At 35.1% G+C, this 20,317-nt stretch overlaps 1 protein-coding gene across 1 annotated transcript in view; it reads left to right on the top strand.

Annotated features, from left to right (window-relative positions):
* LOC126755357 (rhythmically expressed gene 5 protein) overlaps window positions 1–16,981 on the top strand; it is a 35,948-nt gene extending 18,967 nt beyond the window's left edge. The window contains exons 2-3 of the mRNA XM_050467868.1: window positions 11,402–11,591; window positions 15,842–16,981. Of these exons, the coding sequence (XP_050323825.1) occupies window positions 11,402–11,591; window positions 15,842–16,503 (852 nt within the window). The 3' untranslated portion in view covers window positions 16,504–16,981. The remainder of the gene's footprint in view (window positions 1–11,401; window positions 11,592–15,841) is intronic.
* Window positions 16,982–20,317: the final 3,336 nt, after the last annotated feature.

Below are 20,317 nucleotides of genomic sequence, written 5' to 3'. Positions count from 1 at the left end.
AAAAAAGCAGTCTTATGAAGATCTTATGGAGGTGCACATACAATATTAAAATAATCTTAACTCAGTGCGGGATACAAAACATAATTCGCTGAACTATGTCAATGTTTCTCGAAAACTCGTAACGCCGACTCATCACATGTTGTCAACGTTCTTGCTCTTTGCACCATATAGCAGGACTGGGATGATGTGTGACTTTTCGAGGACTTTAGTTCTCAATTGCCTACTCAGTCCTTTCGGGCGTGAAGCCACACTGATAAGGTCCAATCAGTTTCTTGACGGTGAGCTTAAATCGTTCACTCATATGCAATGTTGAGGAGGTTCATCCAGTCGGCTTAAATTCCAATCAGCGGGTATGCTTTCGTCCGACCATATTCGACAGAGAAGCTGATGCATCATCCTTATCAGTTTTTCGCCGACGTGTTTGAATAGCTTGCCGGCAAGACAAAGAATCTGATTCATGCTACTTATCAGTTCTTCGCCGCAGTGTATATTTTCAGTGATTGTGTTATTAAAAAGGAGAATATTCCGTACAAAATTTTATGAAGATATCTTGTCAAATAAAAAAGTGTATTTTGCTCCGAAATCTAAAAAAATGTGGGACATGTTCGCATATGTGTAGATAGACAGCCAGACGGATGTACGGACATAAGTAGCTCGTCAATCTAATAATTTATATATATTTTTTATCGGATCTTCGTCTATTCCTACTGATTTACAAGCTTCGTGGCAAACTTAATATAGCCTGGTCAGGGTATAAATATGTTTTTAAAAGCAATACCACTTAATAAAATTCCAAATAAATATACAGCGTTAATTTCGTGTAGCGCAATAGCAGTCTCCAACAATGTATAGTTGAATTTTTCATTACGACGCTCTTTCCATTATAAATTCAGTAGGTTGAACCCTAACAGCTTGAATACAGCAAGATATTTCTTCCCTACGATGACCATTAACACTTTCACAAGCAGCCGACGGTACTGTCGATCGCTTGTCTTAACTTTTTTCGTCGAGTAATCGCTGACACATCACACATGGCCAACAAGCTTTTGAAAACCGACTTTGAAGCAGCATTTCGGCTACATACATACATATATGTAAGTAAATATCGACGCTCAAATGCCTAAAATACAATAGTTTACATGTATCCACCTCTCTTACGTTAAAAATTGCTCATTAATTTTTTTCCACTTCATTTTATTTTGGATTTTCGCTTTAATTCATTAAAATAACTTAAGTAATTAATTACAAACGAATATCCTACGCGAGCTCGCTTAATAATGCGTTGCCGCGGTAAAAGTGCCGTCTTTCGTTTTTCTTTTACTCAACTATATTGTTTATTTTTTTACAGTCTTTTGTTGCTATTTTGTCGTTTTATTGCTCGTGGTGGTCAGTGTTGTTGGTTTGTTAATGGGGTTACTGACCGACCGCATTTTACCGCTACACAGCGCACTTATGAACCACTGGCTATTATAAGATCATTTTTCTCACCATTTGCATAAATTTATTGCACCGTTACCACACGACGTTAATGCAGAGGTGTACACGAATACATATTGTATATACAAACACACATACAAAGTATTTAAGAAATATTAAAAGCGTTTATATGCATAAATAATTCACACCTTCATTATGATCATTAAGCAAGTGATATCAACTTCATTATACAATACAAACATACATATGTATGTACATTTGTATACATGTATTGGTATGTATGTAGTACGTAATGAGCGGCTGTCGGTAAAAGCGGATATAAAATCGAAAATTTCAATAATTTTTATTAAATTTATTAAATCAATTTATAGTCTGCTTTAAATTTAAATAAGCATTTTTTAATGATAATTTATGTAAGTAAAACAAGCCTGTAAGTTATGGCTTGTAGTGAGGTCCACGGACTTAAATACTTAAATACGATAAATATATGTTTTCCGTTAATTGAATAGGTAAAGAAATGTGTATATATGTATATAATATATATATATATAAGCACTCGTTCACTGGAGTTTACATCAGCAATTCAACAAGAAAATACTTTCCTCAAAAGTTTAAGCCTCAAGCGGAAATTTTTTTGTTTGCTTCATTGATCGTTCGGATATATGTATGTACATATATACATATGTATGTATGCTTATGGTTTGAAGAAACAATATCTATATATCGTCACCTAAAATGCAACAACATATCATCAACAAAAAAATCTAAAATCACTGTCAGTTATAATAACCAATAATATAACCATTTTATAACCAAAACTCAAAGTTTGTTTGTCAGATATAATAACCAATAATATAACCATTTTATAACCAAAACTCAGAACTATAACCATTTGTTAACCGAATATATAACCATTTTATAACCAATACGCACATTATTTTTTAATATGAGTGGCTTTTATTATAACGTTTTCTTTCGCCACTAAACTTATGAAAAGTGATGTTACGTTATTTTGCATTTTAGGTGACGATATGTACTTCCAATAATATAGGAAAATTTAACTTCCTTTTTAGAATAGAAAATCTATCTTTAATATGGTAAATACGACCAAGACTTAAATGCTATTGAGCGCTTCAATCAAGATCTTTTTAAAATCAGTAGCTGTTTTCGATTTCCCAAGCGCTACTCTCTAACGAATCGAACAAACGATGTCCAAACAAACGGACAGCACTTGTGTTTAATTGTCATTTGAACCATTCTCAATAGTAAAAGTGAGCTCAAATATGCAAAACAAAAGTTGGGAATATTTCATATAGTTATACCACCACTTTAATGAAGTAACCGCATACTATCTTTCTACAATACAACTCGATTGTATTGTTGCACAGGTAAATTTTTTGACAAGAGAGCAGAGAAATGACCAATCGAAGACAGCTAATATTGGCTACTTTATAATTTAGAACAAATATGAATAATTTTCACATACAAAATAACACTTTCAGAAATTTTCGGTAATTTTAGAAGGTTTCTTGTATGAAGACGGCACTAAAAACTTGGGCACATTATGATCGAGCTGTGTTGAAAAAATAACCGAATTTTCGATTTTTGAATTTGTTTATTCATTTGTCTACATTAATGTTATTGCCTTCAAAATAGTTCCCATTCGATATTATGCACTTATGTCAGCGCTTTTTTTACTCGTCGAAATACTTCTCAAACTCGATTTTTGGAATAACCTTTAACATTTTCAGCGATTTTACCGTCTTTTGAGGTTCTCTTTGCTTTTGGAAATATAAAAGAAAATTACAAAAAGCAATTTCTAGCGAATATAGAGGCTGGGGCATCGTTACAGTATTGTTTTTAGCCAAGAATTCCCGAAAAAATCGATTTATCCATTTCTTTTAACAAACGAAAACCGCCAAACTCATAAAAACACGTCTAAAATTAGCGGCTGCTACAGACAAAGTAAGCAATGAACATAAATAAAAACTTTATCGTACTTAAGGGTCAATTGACAATTGGGCTCTTTGAATCTGGGAAATTTTTATTTTAAAATTCCCATTTTTTATGAACATCTCGCATGAATTTTTCCAGATTTCGAAAATGGTAAAATTTCACTTCAAGAAATATCTTACTTACTTAAGATAAGATCTTTGAGTTGTTCGAAAGGCGTTTAGTGTTCGTATTCAGTTCCATTTGCCGACAATTTCAGTAGATTTGCACTGGAGAAACGTTTTCTGGAGGCTTGGTAAGATGTGTGAGCTTTAGAGCATCTATGTAGTACATACATATATGGATTTCGACCACTGTAAGGTTATTCGGGCTTTTAGCTATAACAAATTCTTTCATATTCCATAAATATTTTAGATATAAAATACAATTTTATTTTTTAATGTAGGTGATAGCAATTAGAGGAGAAGCAATGACAAAGGAATAAAGGAACAATTAAACCATAGGGAAAGGAAATTTGAAAAAAATATAAATAAAGGGTTATATGGTGGATGATTTTTTGTTCGCAACTTACGGAACTGTATTAAATTTTACCAAACACAATGCTAAGAAGTTAAAAACTAATATCTTAACTTACATATGTATACTTTATATATCAAATTCTGTTTTTAATTCATAATCATACATCCAGTTAATATGCAGATTAGAAAAATGCTTAGCATATAAACTTTTAATCAAACCAAATACAAAATTTACTCAAACCGACCAATGATGAAACCTGTTGTTCCCTAGATGTACCCCAGAGGACTCCAATCGAACTGAAACCCGAAATAATTGAATTTTTGTAAAAATATACCTAAAATGAGAACTAAATATGTATCTAATATGAACTAAAATGGTCAGAAAATAAATTTTTAAACATTCGACATCCACCAGCACCACCTAACGATGAATGACAGATACGAAAATTAACCTGAAAATTTACAATGTCTTGGAAACCAGAGTAGACCATAGGTCGTATAAGCTCGCATTTGTAGCATAGCAATACCTAAAGAACTGAGAATATCTATTATGATCTATCGATCTTAAACGAAAATATAAAAAACAAATAATTTTTACTGTATTTAATTATTTAAAATAGTTTGAGTCTCACTTTATGTGAAAATTTTCAAAAAAAAATATATATTTTTATCTTTTGAATAACATAATAACAAATTAAAATGCTCGTCTTCAAACATACTCCCTAAAGTGGGTCGATTTGTTTTACCATTTTTTTACTATAAAAATCTTCGGACCATTCTAAGCAACTTCGCCTAGGGGTCTAAAACCGGTTTCGAGCCAGATTAGCTCCCTGTAAATGTTATTTGTATGTCTGAAAACATTCCTTCACACCGTTGCGCAATAAAAATAGCGACACCTCTCCAATCCAATAGTTTTGGCTTAGTTTGCTGCCAGCGATAGTTAGTGCACATGAAAATCACGTACGAGTTTAAATAACTGTCAATACGAGTACTTGCCAACAAAACAGTCACCCACGTTCGCGAACCCTCTACACTTCGCTGGCATGCGATCGCATATCTTACATATGTACGTATATGTATATGTATTTACATGCTTATGTGTTTATAGTGTTGTTGTTGTTGGCATGCACTCCCTCATTCATATATTTGCATACACTTTAGTATGTATTTGGCAACTTTTTGACATTTATTTTTTCGACACTTAATGATCACTTATACGCCATGACGTACACAGAAACACTTTCTCATTAGTATGCTGTCAACAGAAAATTGTAAAATGTTCAATATTTACATTTGCAGCGAGACATAACATATTTTGTGCGGGTTGGATACTACTACACATACAATTTTTAAATATAAATAAAGGTGTATTTTTATATATTATACATACTTTTAGATAAGTTTTATTATTAAAAAAATTTCAACCAAAATTTTTTCTGAAATCCATTTTTCTATTAAACTCAAATTACAAATAAATGCCTATGTTTTGTAGAAAGCAAACTGGGTATCAAAAAAGGTAGTTGAAAAAAAAAGAAAATAAATTTGTTAAAAGAGAGAGTGAGAGAGAGACAGAGGATTAAAAAAGAATCCAGATAATTACGTTTCAGACTCATCACATCCATTAATCTCAAAACAAAATGTCTTTATTGGTCTGTAAAGTCCGTTATCCAAGAAGAAAACCTAGTTTCAAGGTTAACGAGTTGTAATCACTTCATTTTTGGGTAGTGCTGTTATAAAGAGCGATCCATTTCGAGGTTTCCTACTTTTTTTTTAAGAAAAAAACACAGAAACTTCCAATTTAGTGGGAAATGTTTATTATCATTCGAAATAACATCCTTTGGCATTTATTTTTTGAAGATTATCTCTTTAAAATGTTAGCCGCGACTATGTCTCAGATGGTCCATCCGTTGAGTGCAATTTTCGATGACTTGTTCGATCATTTCGACTGGTAACTGGCGAATAACACGCGTGATATTTTGCCTGAATCGAAGCGGAATTGTCGACATATACTTAAGACTTTACATATCCCCACAGGAAGAAGTCTAATGGTGTCAAATCACACGATCTTGGTGGCCAATCGACCGGCCCAAAACTCGAAATTATCTGCTCACCAAAGCGCCGATGATTTCACCGGCCCACTAAACACACCAAACCGTTGTTTTTTGTGGATGAAATTGCAGCTCTTGAATCTCTTCATGTTGGTCTTGGTCCCAAATGCGGAAATTGTCTTGTTTACATACCCATTGAGCCAGAAATAGGCCTCATCACTAAACAAAATTAAGCTCGAAATCTTGGAATCTTCTTGGAACTTTTCCTAAGCCCATAAAACGAACCGATGTCGCTTGGTAAAGTCTAGCGGCCTCAGTTCTTGCAGAAGTTGTGTGCTTTGTATGCTTAAGATCTCGTCGTAAAATGCGCCAGGTCGTTCCATACGTCAGTTCAAGTTGCTGGGAATGGCGCCGAATCGCTTAGCTTCGAATGAAATGTATCCACTCATAAGACGAACAGTCAGTACGTTTGCCTTTTGGCTTGCCTTTTCGCTATATGAAAGTTTCAGTTGTAAAAATCTTTATCTCTCTGACTACCAGCATAAGCACCCAAAACAACATCAACCCTGTAATCTAACATAGAACTTGCATCAATTGCTGCTTTGTATCGAGATAACAGAGATTTAGTGTCAAACCTAACAGATCTAAGGTACAGAAGCCTAGAATCAGCAACATTCGACCCCACGATCAAAACGGACCAGATTTTATATCCGACCAAGAACTATCAACTCGTTAAAAATTATCAAAATATTTGGTGAATATTGTCTGTCACTATTACAACAAAGACTTACAGGCAGTTTTTTTTAATTTATCCTTAGTCCGATTTCGATATCCATGGGAATTACCAGCAGGGAATGTCTCTACAGAACTTACGGAAATAGGAAGATCGAAAAACTAAAATTTCTCAGCTCTAAAAAGTTCTCAAGTTAGCGCCAGCTTAGAGAAGACTAAGAAGAATACGATTCGTCTTCACTTTGTTGTTTTGGAGAGATGCGCAATTGCGCAGGGTGGGCGGTTCAAAATCGTTCAACCAGTTATATACCGGTTATATACCGCCCAACGAGAAGAACAATGCATAATTTCCGGGGTGTCTATCAAAAGCATAGTAAATTGCTAGCGTTATGCGGCAAATTTTAAAAGTTTAGTTCTATTTCCACAAAATTAGTTCAAACAAAGTTAGTCGGTGGCCTCTAAAACCGCGTTTAGACCAGTTCAAAACCAGTTAGAATATTCGCGACAGCATGCCGTTAGTTATTACTCACTTGTGTCACACTTTTGTTGTTGTTTTTAATTTATTTCTATGTTCACCTGTATTATCGTTCTGTTTATGTGTATACTTAATAAATAAAAGCTCTCAAAATTTAAGTATGCCGAACTTGTTCTCCGAAATATTGTTTGCATAATTTTTCAGGTTAAAACTGATCACTTAGCACTTGTTGCGTTGTTTTCGTCGCACAAAAAGTGAAATTGAGTCTTAAATCAAAGTGCGAAATTCCCCAATTCCGTCATACGTCGATGAGAAATGTGTCATCGGCACAGATGCTTGACCGTCTGCGGCTAACGTAAAATCTTTGAAAACCCCAAACTCAGCAAGATTTATCGCCGCTTGTCTGTCTATTCGCCTGCCTGTCTTTAATGCTACCGCGTGTGTTCGGATCTTCCAGCTGCCGTTTTACGAAACTCAAAATGCGAAATTAACACAAAATGACACGCTCCGATACCTTTGCAGAATACATAATTGCGCATGCGCACAAAATTCTTCTTCTGCCATAGGGCAGCGTTTACACATGCGCAGAAGCAAATCTCATATACATATGTATGTATATATATGTATGTTAGATGTACCTAAGTATGTGTTACAGAACCACTGAACCGAAAATTTTATGGAGTAATTCCTACATTTTTGCATTGTGGTTGGCGTTGTTGTTGCATCTATAGCGGGAGCTGCCGCACGTACACTGTATGCAGCTATTTACATATGATCGCACATAGTTGTACATACGGACATACATGCAAGAATTTATGTCGGTTAATTTTAGACGTAAATGTCTGGTAGTTAGCAAATCGGTAGCGCAATCTAGCCGCCGTAGCATCATTTTATTATCAGTGTTGTTGTTTTTATTTTTTCTTTTTGCCTCGAGAGTGCGCAACTGGAGTAGATGTTTATCTGGAAGTTGAATTGAAGCTGGTATTTATTTATAAATACATATATACTTGTTCTAAAGACCCAAATATGGAGAATATGTAGAGTACGTGACTACCAAACGGTGGGTTGTGAGCTCGTAACCCAAACGAGGCGAAGTTCTAACAAGTAACGCTTAACAAGCCTCTGAGTGGGTTTCTTTCTCCAAAAATCTTCTTTTAAAATTTTTATAGTTGGATTGGTTCCTCTAATCATAGAGTACCTCTCCGAGAGTAGTAGAAGCACGGTCGAACATCTATCCAAGCCTTGACTACAATTATATATAGTTAATATGTATTTTGCAACATTTCCATCTCTAGATTCCTATAAATGTTATCTACAAATTTTCATAGGTGAAGGTGCCTACTGAAAATTTTATAAAAAAAATCTTAAAAATCAGACTATTTTCAAAACAATATATAACCTTATTACACTTATATTCATCAAGAAAACAATGTTCTGAAACATTTCATATATGTATGTATATTTTTATTTGTTTCGCATTCGAAGCTTATTGAATAAGTATACATACGAGTACGTATATTTTGCGATCAATACAAATGTTCGGAAGAATATATTATTTTTTATATCGATTTCCGGTTGCAATCACTTTGAAACATGTGACAAACATAAATATAAAATTGGAGTGCCTGACCAGAATTATATAATTGCGTATTCCTTACATGTCGAGCGTAAAGCTCTAATATCACGCTTGGAACAATAAACTAATAAAAAAATATTTTTTTGAATAAATATAATGTGAAATTTTTTATATTAAAGACGCCTTGAAAATTAACATTTGTATGATCGAAATTATTTGAGTAAAAATATTCTTCTTCATAAAAAAAATTTAAAAAAATATATAGTATGCAATAAGGAAAAACGATAGAATACATAGAAAAATCTCATATTGAAACAAAACATGTGTTTTGGTTATAAAATGGTTATATATTGGATATATTGAACAGCGGAAGCTTAAAAGTATATGATACATATTTTTCGATTTTTTTGTTGATACGTCGTTTTGCTTTTAAATGACGATTTGAAATATAATTTAAGATAATTTTTAATAAATGTACACATTACTGGTATAAATATTGTATGTACATACATATATAGAGCAGACGTCATCGATTCGCCATTTCTCTACTTGTTACATTTAAGTGCGTTTCACTTGTCAAAAAGTTTGTAGAAAGCAACAAAATGACACAATTATTACCGATGTAATAAAGCTGCATTCATTTGGTATAAACGGTTGCTGATCTGTATTTATTTATACCAGTTGCTTGCTCGTTTCAGCACTTTTCCAGGTTTGGTGATTCGGTATTGGGAGAATAGAGTATCAAGTTGCATAATTTTTTTTGTAGTTCTTCAGTAATTTTAGTCCTAATTTTACCATAACTACAGTTTCTATCCATATTAACCTCACAAGCAGTTTTGCAGAACCTATAGAAATGCTCTACCTGCCTTACTAGGAGGGTGAGCTGGGTAGATTTCTGAAATTATCAGTAATATGAGCAGTGACATTTTTCCATGCCAATAAAGTATAGTCGCAAGAAGTCAAGCCAAGATTTAACTAAGGCTTATATCAGCTGAGATGCGTATTCAGTCGTTATCGTTGTTTTTTCTTTAGTTGTCTTCAAAAATTCGTCGAATTAAATGAGTGACATAATAACATGAAACAGCGTTAACTTCGATAGCTCCGAAGCTATAATACCCTTGACAAATACAAAAGATTTCTTATGAGAACTCGATTTTTATCATACAGTTTGTAAGGCAGCTATATACATATAATAATATAATGACTCGGAGGATGGAGCCATGTGTAGACTTCCGGTTTTAGACCAAGTATACTCTGGGTATCCAAAAAACATCCGTTCGAAAGCGAGCTAAAGTGAGAAGGCGTTCTTTGGGTTTGGGATCAGCTACGTAAAAACACTACCAATGAAAAGGAAATAGCAGCCTCGGATAAGTGACCGCCTTTTTGAAAAATGGCTCGAACTGAGCACTTTTTTCAGAAATGGCACAGTAACCTTAGATTGGTTGCCCGTGACAAATTTCAAATGAAAAAGTTTTCTATACAAGTACATGATTGCGATCGTTCAGTTTGTATGGCAGCTATATGCTATAGTGATACGAAATCGGCGGATGCGATAGATGAGCAGTTTCTTGGAGAGAAAAGAATTTGAGATCGATATCACAATTTCAGATCGATATCTCAAAAACTTAAAAACTAATTCGCGTATATGTATATATAGACAGACGAACATGGCTCAATCAACTCAGCTCGCCATGCTGATTAATTAGATATATATTTTATGGGGTCTCCGTTTTCTTCATGGAAATGTGTTATGTGGAAGTAAAAATAGTCCTTACATCGGTAATTTCCAATATAAAAATGGAAAATAAATTAATTTCTCACTACCTGCACAAAATTGTTAAGCTCAGTTTCGTTTTCTTCGGTCTGAGATGGGATATTATAAACTGACATACAGTATAGAGGATTGCCCAAATGGTTTGAAAACTGTCAGGGGTCACAATTCCGTGATATAAATTTGGATCCATTTCGGTATCGTTTGAATGAATTGGCTTGGAAATTGGCACTTTGTTTTCATTGCACTCTTTAGAGTTCGGGAGAAACGGTAATGCCTTTTTATCGGTTTTATCTAATAAAACTCAATACCACAGAGGTTTTAACATAAGATTATGTGACTATGCGATATTTTATGGAAACAATGTCCATATGGGTATCTTCGATAAGCAGAAAATTTATTTATCTCAGCTTTTGAAGATAAATCGTCGTAAAAATATACAGAAAGTCATTTTTTAATAATAATAATATTGCAAGTAGTTCTATAGCGATAATGCTAAAAAACCGTTGGAAGTTGATAAAAATAATAAAGCAACTGACTGCTAAGGTATCTCAAGCCCCTTAGTTGATCACCTTTTTGTCACACATTTATAGACATTAATCTCACTCTACTCTGAATATCGTCGCAAGCTCAAGCAAGGTATTGTACCAAACCAGCGCTGGCACTTATCAGCTCGTAGAAAACATATTTTATCATAAAATATATTTCCAACTGCACTTTACTACTGGCGCAAGCCACATCCGCCTTCTTATCAATAAGCGTGTAAATTAATAAATATAACTATCAGTTATACAACAATTAATATATACATATAAGTATATATATATATATATAAATACATATAAAATAATCACTAATCACTTTACATTTCACACTTCTCTCGCCCCACAGATGTCGTACCTCTACTCGACGTTCGGTCAATTGGTCAGCGTGCACTGCAAAGCCACCGCCGCCAGCACAGCGAAGCCAGTGAACGAGTGCAAGCGCGACTTGCTCGCCTATGGCTATGAGAAACTACAAACGTTCAGCGACGCACAGTTGGATCTGCTGGATCCCTATCAACGGGCTGCCAATGAACTTAGTAAGTTGACAAGTGTAATAAAAACAAAAAAACAACAAATGTCTTTACATAAAACTTTGAAAAACAGTTGTTGGGTCGCAATGCTTGATAGTGTATTTGTATATGTATGTATTTATGTATATTTACATATTTACATTTATCCGCGAGTCGATATTTATAGGCGCCGCTTAATTGACTTCCGCAACGGCTTTTACTGCTAATTGTGTTTGTCCATTCATCAATTTTATTGTGCAATTAAATAAATATGTATGTATGGCTACCGACATGTTACAACTAAAATTTTGCATAAAAGTAAAAATGATAAATAATGCAAAGTCTTTTACAACTTTGCCAAGTTTATATGAAGGTTTCTTTAGGCTTTAGATTAGATAAGTAAATGAGGACTGTACCGCGACCTAGGGTCTATTGTGCCCTCTCCTAAGTCATAACGTCTCAACTAGCCCCAGCAAATTGATAAATTCCAATACAAAGGGCGTACCAAAGTAAACAGAACTTTTTGAATCTATCGCCCCCTGGTGGCGCCATCTATATGTCGACTGGTGCGTTAGAATCGCATTATTATCGATTGTCCAGTGAGAATTTAATGACATTTCATCGATTGAAAGTGAAATTATTGCGTTTTAAGTGTCAGTATGTTTGTGTTATCGGTGCGAAAATGAGCTTCGAACAAAGAGCCAACATTAAATTTTATTTAAAAATTGGTAAAACTTTTACCGAAACGTTTCAATTGATGAAACAAGCTTATGGCGATGATTGCCTATCCCATGGCAGAGTGCACGAGTGGTTTCAACGTTTTCAAAGTGGTCGTGGGGACATAAATGACGATCAAAATTCGTGATCACAGGAAATTCCATCGAAACAGTGCGTGAATTCATCAAAAATCAGCCGGCATCATCATTGAAATTTATGGAAATGGAATTGAGCATCTTCAAAACATCGATCTATAGCATTTTTACCGAATATTTGGGCTTACGAAAGGTGTGTGCACGGTTTGTTCCGCACAAATTGACTGACGACCAAAAATTGCTCAGAATCCAACAATCGAAGGACGATTATTGACCAAAAAACATATTTTAACCATTAAGCACTCCCCGTATTCACCTGATATGGCACCGTCTGACTTCTTCCTTTTCGGAAAAATGCATTTGCCCATGAAAGGAAAGCGTTACGTAGAGGCCATTCAAAAAGGCTTGCCCCGGCATACTGGCGGCCATACCGGCCAACGAGCTAAAACACTCGTTCGAATGTTGTATTGAAGCAGAAGGAGACTATTTTGAATAAAATAAATTGATTTTGCCGAAAAAACCATTTTTTCTGTTTTTTTAAGTCCTGTTTACTTTGGAACGCACCTTGTATACTGCTAGGTGCTATTGCAGCGATGTGATCCCTATTTGGAAACATGAATCCAAGGACCTTTATTCAGCGCCTACAGACCGCTGTGCTGTCGATTAGGTAGTGTTCTGGTGTTTCAGACTCCAAGTCGCAGAACTGGCGACAAGTACCCTGAGTTCTTCCCTTAGGAGGTTGATAACATAACTTTTAAGGTTGTAACCACTCATTAGCAACTTGGCATGGCGCATGATTAGGAGTTGTTGCCAATGCTTTATCATTGCGGAGCAGCTCCTTTATGGTCTGTGGACGGACAGCAATGAAAGGTTCCGGTCCTACCATGTTGGCGGATGCTGCGGAGCGGGCAAGCTCCTCAGCCAGTTCATTCCCGGCTATACCTTTGCGACCTTGCCCCCAAATAAGAGTTGGTTACGTTCTCATAGACTATTCAGATGTTCTATACACTCCTGCATCAATAGCGATTTGATCTCGTATGCAGAAATCGCTTTGAGCGCCGCTTGACACGGTTTTAACGACAAAAAATCAACATATTGATTGGTATTAACACCCACTTGAAACTGCAATGAGTCCTTGGAGTCCGTGGAGAAGTGATATTAGTAAATTTTCTTGCTGAAGCAGGACCTTAAATTAAAGCCGTTGAATTTTCCTGAGCTGAGTAGCATAACACTAGTAGTATCCAAAGCATATTTCTTGCTCGCTACGATTTAGCTATACTCTTTTGTCACAAAATTGAAACGTGAAGACAGCAACAAAAATACCCAGTCGAGTCAATAGAACATATCATGCAGATACCTCATTAAAGTGCAATAAAAGTTCACTTTTCTAAATTTGTTTGATTATACCAGTTTGTTTTATGCCAGTTTCTTGTTCGATTCGACACTATCCAAACAATTTTGGATTTGTCGTCTGAGAATACATTTTAGAAAATTAAAATCTGTGGGTATGGTTTTAAGATTTCAAATTCTATAAATTTTTGTAAAGATCGGCTGAAAAATGTTCCACATTTAAGAGTCTACGCGGGTTTTATATAGCTAAATCCAAAAATTCCTTAAGTTCAAAGCCTGATCGGAACGGTGATATATTCCTTATTACTATAAATCTATAATCAGAAGAGAGAGTCAAGCTTAACCATATGGCAGCAGCGGTGGCAAAGCTCACTCAAAGGACGCCGGACCCACAGACTGATACCGGGCATCCATTTGTGGGTAGACAGACAAATTGGAAACCTGGATTTCCACCTAACCCAAACACTAAGTGGGCATGGGTGCTTCAGAAGCTGCCTGTATAGATTCCAGCACGACATTAGTCCGAATTGTTAAAAGCGCTTTGAAGACTCTGAACATGTATTCTTTTACTGCCTTCGGTTTTTAAGTACAAGGAAAAAATTTAAACTGAACTCGGTGATAGTTTTATGCTGGAAAATTTATTAAGTTGCCTAAATTCGAAAAGGGGATCTAGACACACCACCTCTTCGTCGATTTTAAAGATGTTTTTGACAGCACGAAAAAGAGCAGCCTCTATGCTGCCATGTCTGAATTTGGTATACCCGCAAAACTAATACGTCTGTGTAAACTGACATTGAACAATACCAAAAGCTCCGTCAGGATCGGGAGGGACCTTTCCGAGCCGTTCTATACCAAACGAGGTTTCAGATAAGGCGACTCCCTTTCAATTTACTCTTGGAGAAAATAATTCGAGCTGTAGAACTAAATAGAGAACGTACCATCTTCTATAAAAGTGTACAGCTGCTGGCGTACGCCGATGATATCGATATCATTGGCCTCAACAACCGCGCCGTTAGTTCTGCTTTCTTCACAATGGATAAAGAAGCGAAGCAAATGGGTCTGGTGGTGAACGAGGGCAAGACGAATTATCTCCTTTCATCAAAAAAACAGTCGTCGCACTCGCGGCTAGGCTCCCACGTCATTGTTAGCAGTCAAAACAATGAGCTGTATGAGATATACGACGACATTGATATAGTTGATCGAATTAAAAGACAGCGGCGTTGGCGGAAAAACACTCTAGCTCCGTAAGTATTAGACGCAGTACTCGCTGGGGGAAGCAGAGGAAGAGGAAGACCACCACCCCATTGGGAAGACCAGGTGGAGATGGACCTGGCTTCGCTTGGAATCTCCAACCGGTTATGTCTTCAGACTTAGTAGTACGTATAGTAGAGAAATGCACCTGGGAGGATATTCCAGCTTGGAAGCAGCCGAGGTTAACATTATTTTTCATTTTTTTAGTGAGGTTTAGTGATTTTTATATTGTTTTTGGTAATTGTTTTATCCCAAAGAATGAAAAAACATTTTCAAAAAGTGGCTAAAACTAATATTATTAGTAACGGAGCTACCAACTAAACCGTTCCAATAGCATATTAACTGTTCATTGACCAGCTTCGATTGTCGGTTCCATAAATATGCAAAAATAATTATGTATGTAATAAAAAAAAATTGTATGTAAATAAGTTTTTATTAAGGAAATGTTTTCGCCATAATTGTTTCGCATAAATTTGCAATTAACTTGACACGACAGACAGATAGATGCGCTGTCTGCTTAACATATTGTTGCATAAAAGTCCCGCAAACAGTTAAACAATAACGTTATTTTTACTGACAATTTGTGTGATTATTGTTCTTAGGTGCATCAACGCATGTACAAAATCTTATTTTTAACACAACTTAAACCGAATTCGCCCCACTGTACCGTTGACTGATAGAATCTGTAAATAATTGTTATTTAATGACAAATAAATAACTGGAAATCATGCGTCTATTACTGTGTGTATGTATTGTTACACCCCGTCAGAGTTGTAATGCATAATTAAATCGTTAATAATTTATTTACAACACTAAAAATAGATTTGTTTGTAATAATAGCGAATTATTATTTTTTCCTTGCAGTTTGGTCTTCCATCATGCGCAATCACGCAAGCTCAACGCTGATCACCACACGCAAACCCTTGCCAACACCACCCGACTCGTCACTTATCATCCTCACGCATCAAAAGCCTGCCAATACAGCCGGTTCGACCAACACACACAGCCAAAATCCACTCTTCGACGGCGAAGCCGACAACAAGCACCAATTCGCAATGGACATGGATATTACCTATGGCTATGCTAATGGACAGATAGATAATCAAAAGTCCTCCACTGAGACCTTCCTCAGTGGACCGCTAGTGTTTCGTGTACGTCCTGATGGCAGCCCAGTTGAGGAGGATCAACATAAGCCGCTGCCACGTGATGATGACTTAGAAGCCTATCAATTAGCTGGCACCACGGTTGGTAATGGCGCCACTGCTGCAGCCAACAGTGCCGCTCAGGCAACAACAGTGATTGGAGGACAGCCGAAACATCGCAAAATCGCCATGATCAGTGATCTTAAACAGCAGCATTTGGCCTCATTGGCTTTGCAGCGCGATTTGCAACCACCTTATGAACCGGCACGCTTGCGCCGTCAACCAGAACAGAGCGTAGCTACTGCTGGACGTGCAATTCCACTGACACAATCGTTCCACGCTCTGCCCTTTGCTGGCTACTACTATGCCAAGGGTCAGGCGTAAAATTGCATTGAGCGCAGATGGAAGAGGAGTGCAGAGAGGAGAGAGTGCTCGTTTATGCGAAAATAGAAGAAAAGTAGCTTAGAGAATCAGCGTTAAGCTTATTTTGTTGTAGAATTCAGGCGAATTTTTATCAGCCTTTGATACAGTTTATGTATGAAATTGCTGCCTAGAATTCGAATCAAATTAAATGAATTATGTTATATTCTTTGGAAAAGTAGTTTTCTAAAATCATCATCTATCATTCATAAATTACATTATTTACCACAATGAATATAATTTAAAGTTTAGTTAGTAAAATTATTGGTGTGCATGAGCTTGTGTCTGTATTTTTTTATACATGTGTATATGTGGTAATACTTGTAAATTATTTTTAAGTTAAATTCTTTAAATTTGTTTGAATATTTATAGCTTTAAGACAAAAATCTTATTTTATAAATCTATAGACTTACTTGTGGTACTCTATTGAATTTGTACATCTATTATTACGTTCGATTATTTATTGTATGTACTTGTAAAATTTTTAGGTTATCTTTACTGTACAATAAAGGAATTCTTTATATATAAAAATAATCATTGTGCTTTGTGCAATTGATTAATGCTTTTTGAACTAAAGAAGAATTTATAATTAGGTGGATATATAGATAGAGTGGTTGTTTGACGACGCACCTAGGCCTTTAGGAGGCCGATTGTGAAACCATCGGGACTAAAATCCAAGCAGTCTATTGTCCCATCTCTGAAACTTCTCGTTCTTCCGATGAAGTTCATAAGTGAAAAAAGTCTATAAATAGCTAAAGCCATATAAATGTCCACTTTTTCATGGTAAGGTGGTGCCGGTTCTGGCTAGTTCATTTGTTTTTGAATTTGTAGTCGAGGCTTCATAATATAGAAAAATGCATTGCTGAGATCATTTGAATCACTAAAGAACAAAATAATTTTTGAAATTGATTTACAAAATCGATGAAGTACATATACCTATCAAGAAGAAAGACCATCACCCATCTTGAGACCATTACATTATTTGGATAATATTGGATAATATTTGAACGAATAGACCACGTCCTGCATGCAGTGAAACCCATATAGTTGCCGTAGCTGAGAGTGTACACGAAGACCGTGGAGAGTCGATTCGGCGCCATTCGCAGCAACTCGGTCTGACGTATGGAACGACTTCGCACATTTACGTTGAGATAAAGTACATGTTGTGCAAGAACTGAAGCCGGTTAGCCTTCATGTGGGCTCTTGAAAAGTTCCAAGAAGATCCGACGTTTACGGGCCAAATTTCCGGCTCAATGGGTATGTAAAGAAGCAAAATTGCCCTGTTTGTGGAGAAGAGCAATCTGAAGAGATTCTAGAGTTGCCATTTCATCCAGAAAAAACAACGGTTTGATGTGGTTTGTGGATCGGTGGAATCATCGGTTCTTATTTTTTCACAAATGATGCCGATGAAAACGTAACCGTCAATGGCGACCGCCATGGTACCATGATAACTGACTATTTGATGCCTGAAATTGAAGCTCGTGATCTCGGCGGTTTGCATTTGGTTTCAACAAAACGGCGCCACTTCAATGGATTTATTGAACGAACACTTCGGTGAGCAGATAATTTCACGTTTTGGATCGGTCGATTGGCCACCAAGATCGTGTGATATTACACTGTCAGGTTTTTTTCCCGTGAGGATATGTAAAGTCTAAATTCTATGCAGACAATCCCGTTTCGATTCAGACCTTGGAGCAAAACATCACGCGTGTCGTTCACCGGTTACTAGTCGAAATGCTCGAACGAGTCATCGAAAATTGTACTCGACGGATGAACCATCTGAAGAATGTTCTTTCGAATGATAATATACATTCCGCATTAAATTTAAAGTTTCTGTGTTTTTTCTTTAAAAAGCAGAGAACCTCGAAATGGATCACCCTTTAGTTGCTATAATAAATGCGCCTAATGCATAGCTTCGATTCAGCTCAAGTTAACATTTTTTCTTGTTTTATAATCAATTTACTAGTGATTGTCTGTCATTTATTTAATTTAACTAATTAACTTTTAATTTAACTTTTTTAAAAACTCGCCGGCTTGTGAAATATTTGACATAATATTCAACAAATAAAGTGTTTACTTTACTTGCAAATGTTATGCAGATTAAGATTTCGTTTCTAATTTAGTTTTAGCGTTCACTGTCGCCTTTGTGTCATATTTGGATAAACATTTTGGATATAGTTTTTTAACTTACACTGTATTTAAATAATTTTTAATGTAGCCTGAAAGGGAGATATTATACTCCATTTTCCTTTACCCAAAAATAATAAATCAAAATTAGTCCTTTTTGATGGCTCTAGACTGGTCTAATCTCATAATCAGCATTAAAAATCCAAAAAAATTTCCAGTAATATGGATTAATAACGTAATTAAATTCAACCTTATGATATTATCAGCATAAATGAATCGGTATTAACCTAAAAATACACCGTTCAACAGTATTGAACTTCCGGCCATACAATTTGTGGAATATCAAGAAGTTGCACGACAGAATGCGGGGCCATTTAAACTTTTATCAAAGCAATCCATACTGGAATACGGGAATTCGAGAATATATACATAAGGGTATATACCTATATGTAAATTAATATAATTGTAACAACATTAAAGACTGCACAAATACTTTTTCACAGATTACGCTGCAGTGGCAGTTAGTGGCCGACTAAAAATTTTAGCCGTTGCTATTACTTAGACAATCTGACCTTTATAAACGAATATATATAAATTGTATTTGTGTATAATACAAATTATCAATCAGAATAGTATGGCCTTCAATTAATTTCTTAAAATATCAGTCTTAAATTAATTTACTATAGCATTTTGCTAGATAAGTAAGGCACCGACTTCACTCACCTTTTACTTAGTATGGCACACACTGCTGTTTATATGACTGTAATTTAGTTGGTATGTGTAGCTTAATATTTCACTTAAATCAATTTTTATTACTCAACTGAATTGTTTAAATAAATTTTCACAATCACTCACTATTCGATTTCACTGCTTCATTTTTATGCGAATTCGCGCAAAAAGCTTTTGCACAATTTTAATTTTTGACATTTCGCGCACGCTATTATCGACTCTTTCATTTATCGAAGTCGATAAGTTAGTTAAAGTTCCGTATAGTTTCAGCTGATGATGTTTTAAACACACATTTTAAATTGAGAGCTTAAAATTTGTTATTTTAGTTTTTAAAATTATTATGAGAAAATAAATATAGTTCTATGTGTGTATATATGCATGTATTCAAGTATTTACATTATAAATAATATTGAAATGTGATTAATGTCCGTTCAATTTTGAAGTAGGAAGGTAAAATTCGTTTCCTGTTTCTTATGTGTTTTGTACTACCGCACATATATAATTATATGTAAATGGATACACATACATTTACTAATACATATATATATAACATTTAAATGGCTTCCACTTAGTAGATACGTACTACATATAAGTAAATCTAAAAACTATATCCAAATTTTGGTCAAAGCAGGCAAACAAATTTAAAATAAATGTATGTTTTTATTGTAAACTTAATTATTATTAAGTTTATACATATGTAACCAATAAACAATTTGTTTAAATATAACTAATAAGACTATTCTTTAATATATTACAAAATATATTTTCATATACCTACCGCTAACATATTTCGACTACTAACATATGTACATATACTTACATACATACATAAAGTAGTATTTACATATGTACATACATATGTATGTATGTGATGATTGTTTTTAAATTGCGTTGAAGAACAGTGTGAGGCGCAGAGGCCATT

The sequence above is a fragment of the Bactrocera neohumeralis genome, chromosome 4 (assembly GCF_024586455.1).
Source record: "Bactrocera neohumeralis isolate Rockhampton chromosome 4, APGP_CSIRO_Bneo_wtdbg2-racon-allhic-juicebox.fasta_v2, whole genome shotgun sequence".
Taxonomy (NCBI): domain Eukaryota; kingdom Metazoa; phylum Arthropoda; class Insecta; order Diptera; family Tephritidae; genus Bactrocera; species Bactrocera neohumeralis.
This window is presented reverse-complemented; position numbering and strand designations above follow the sequence as displayed.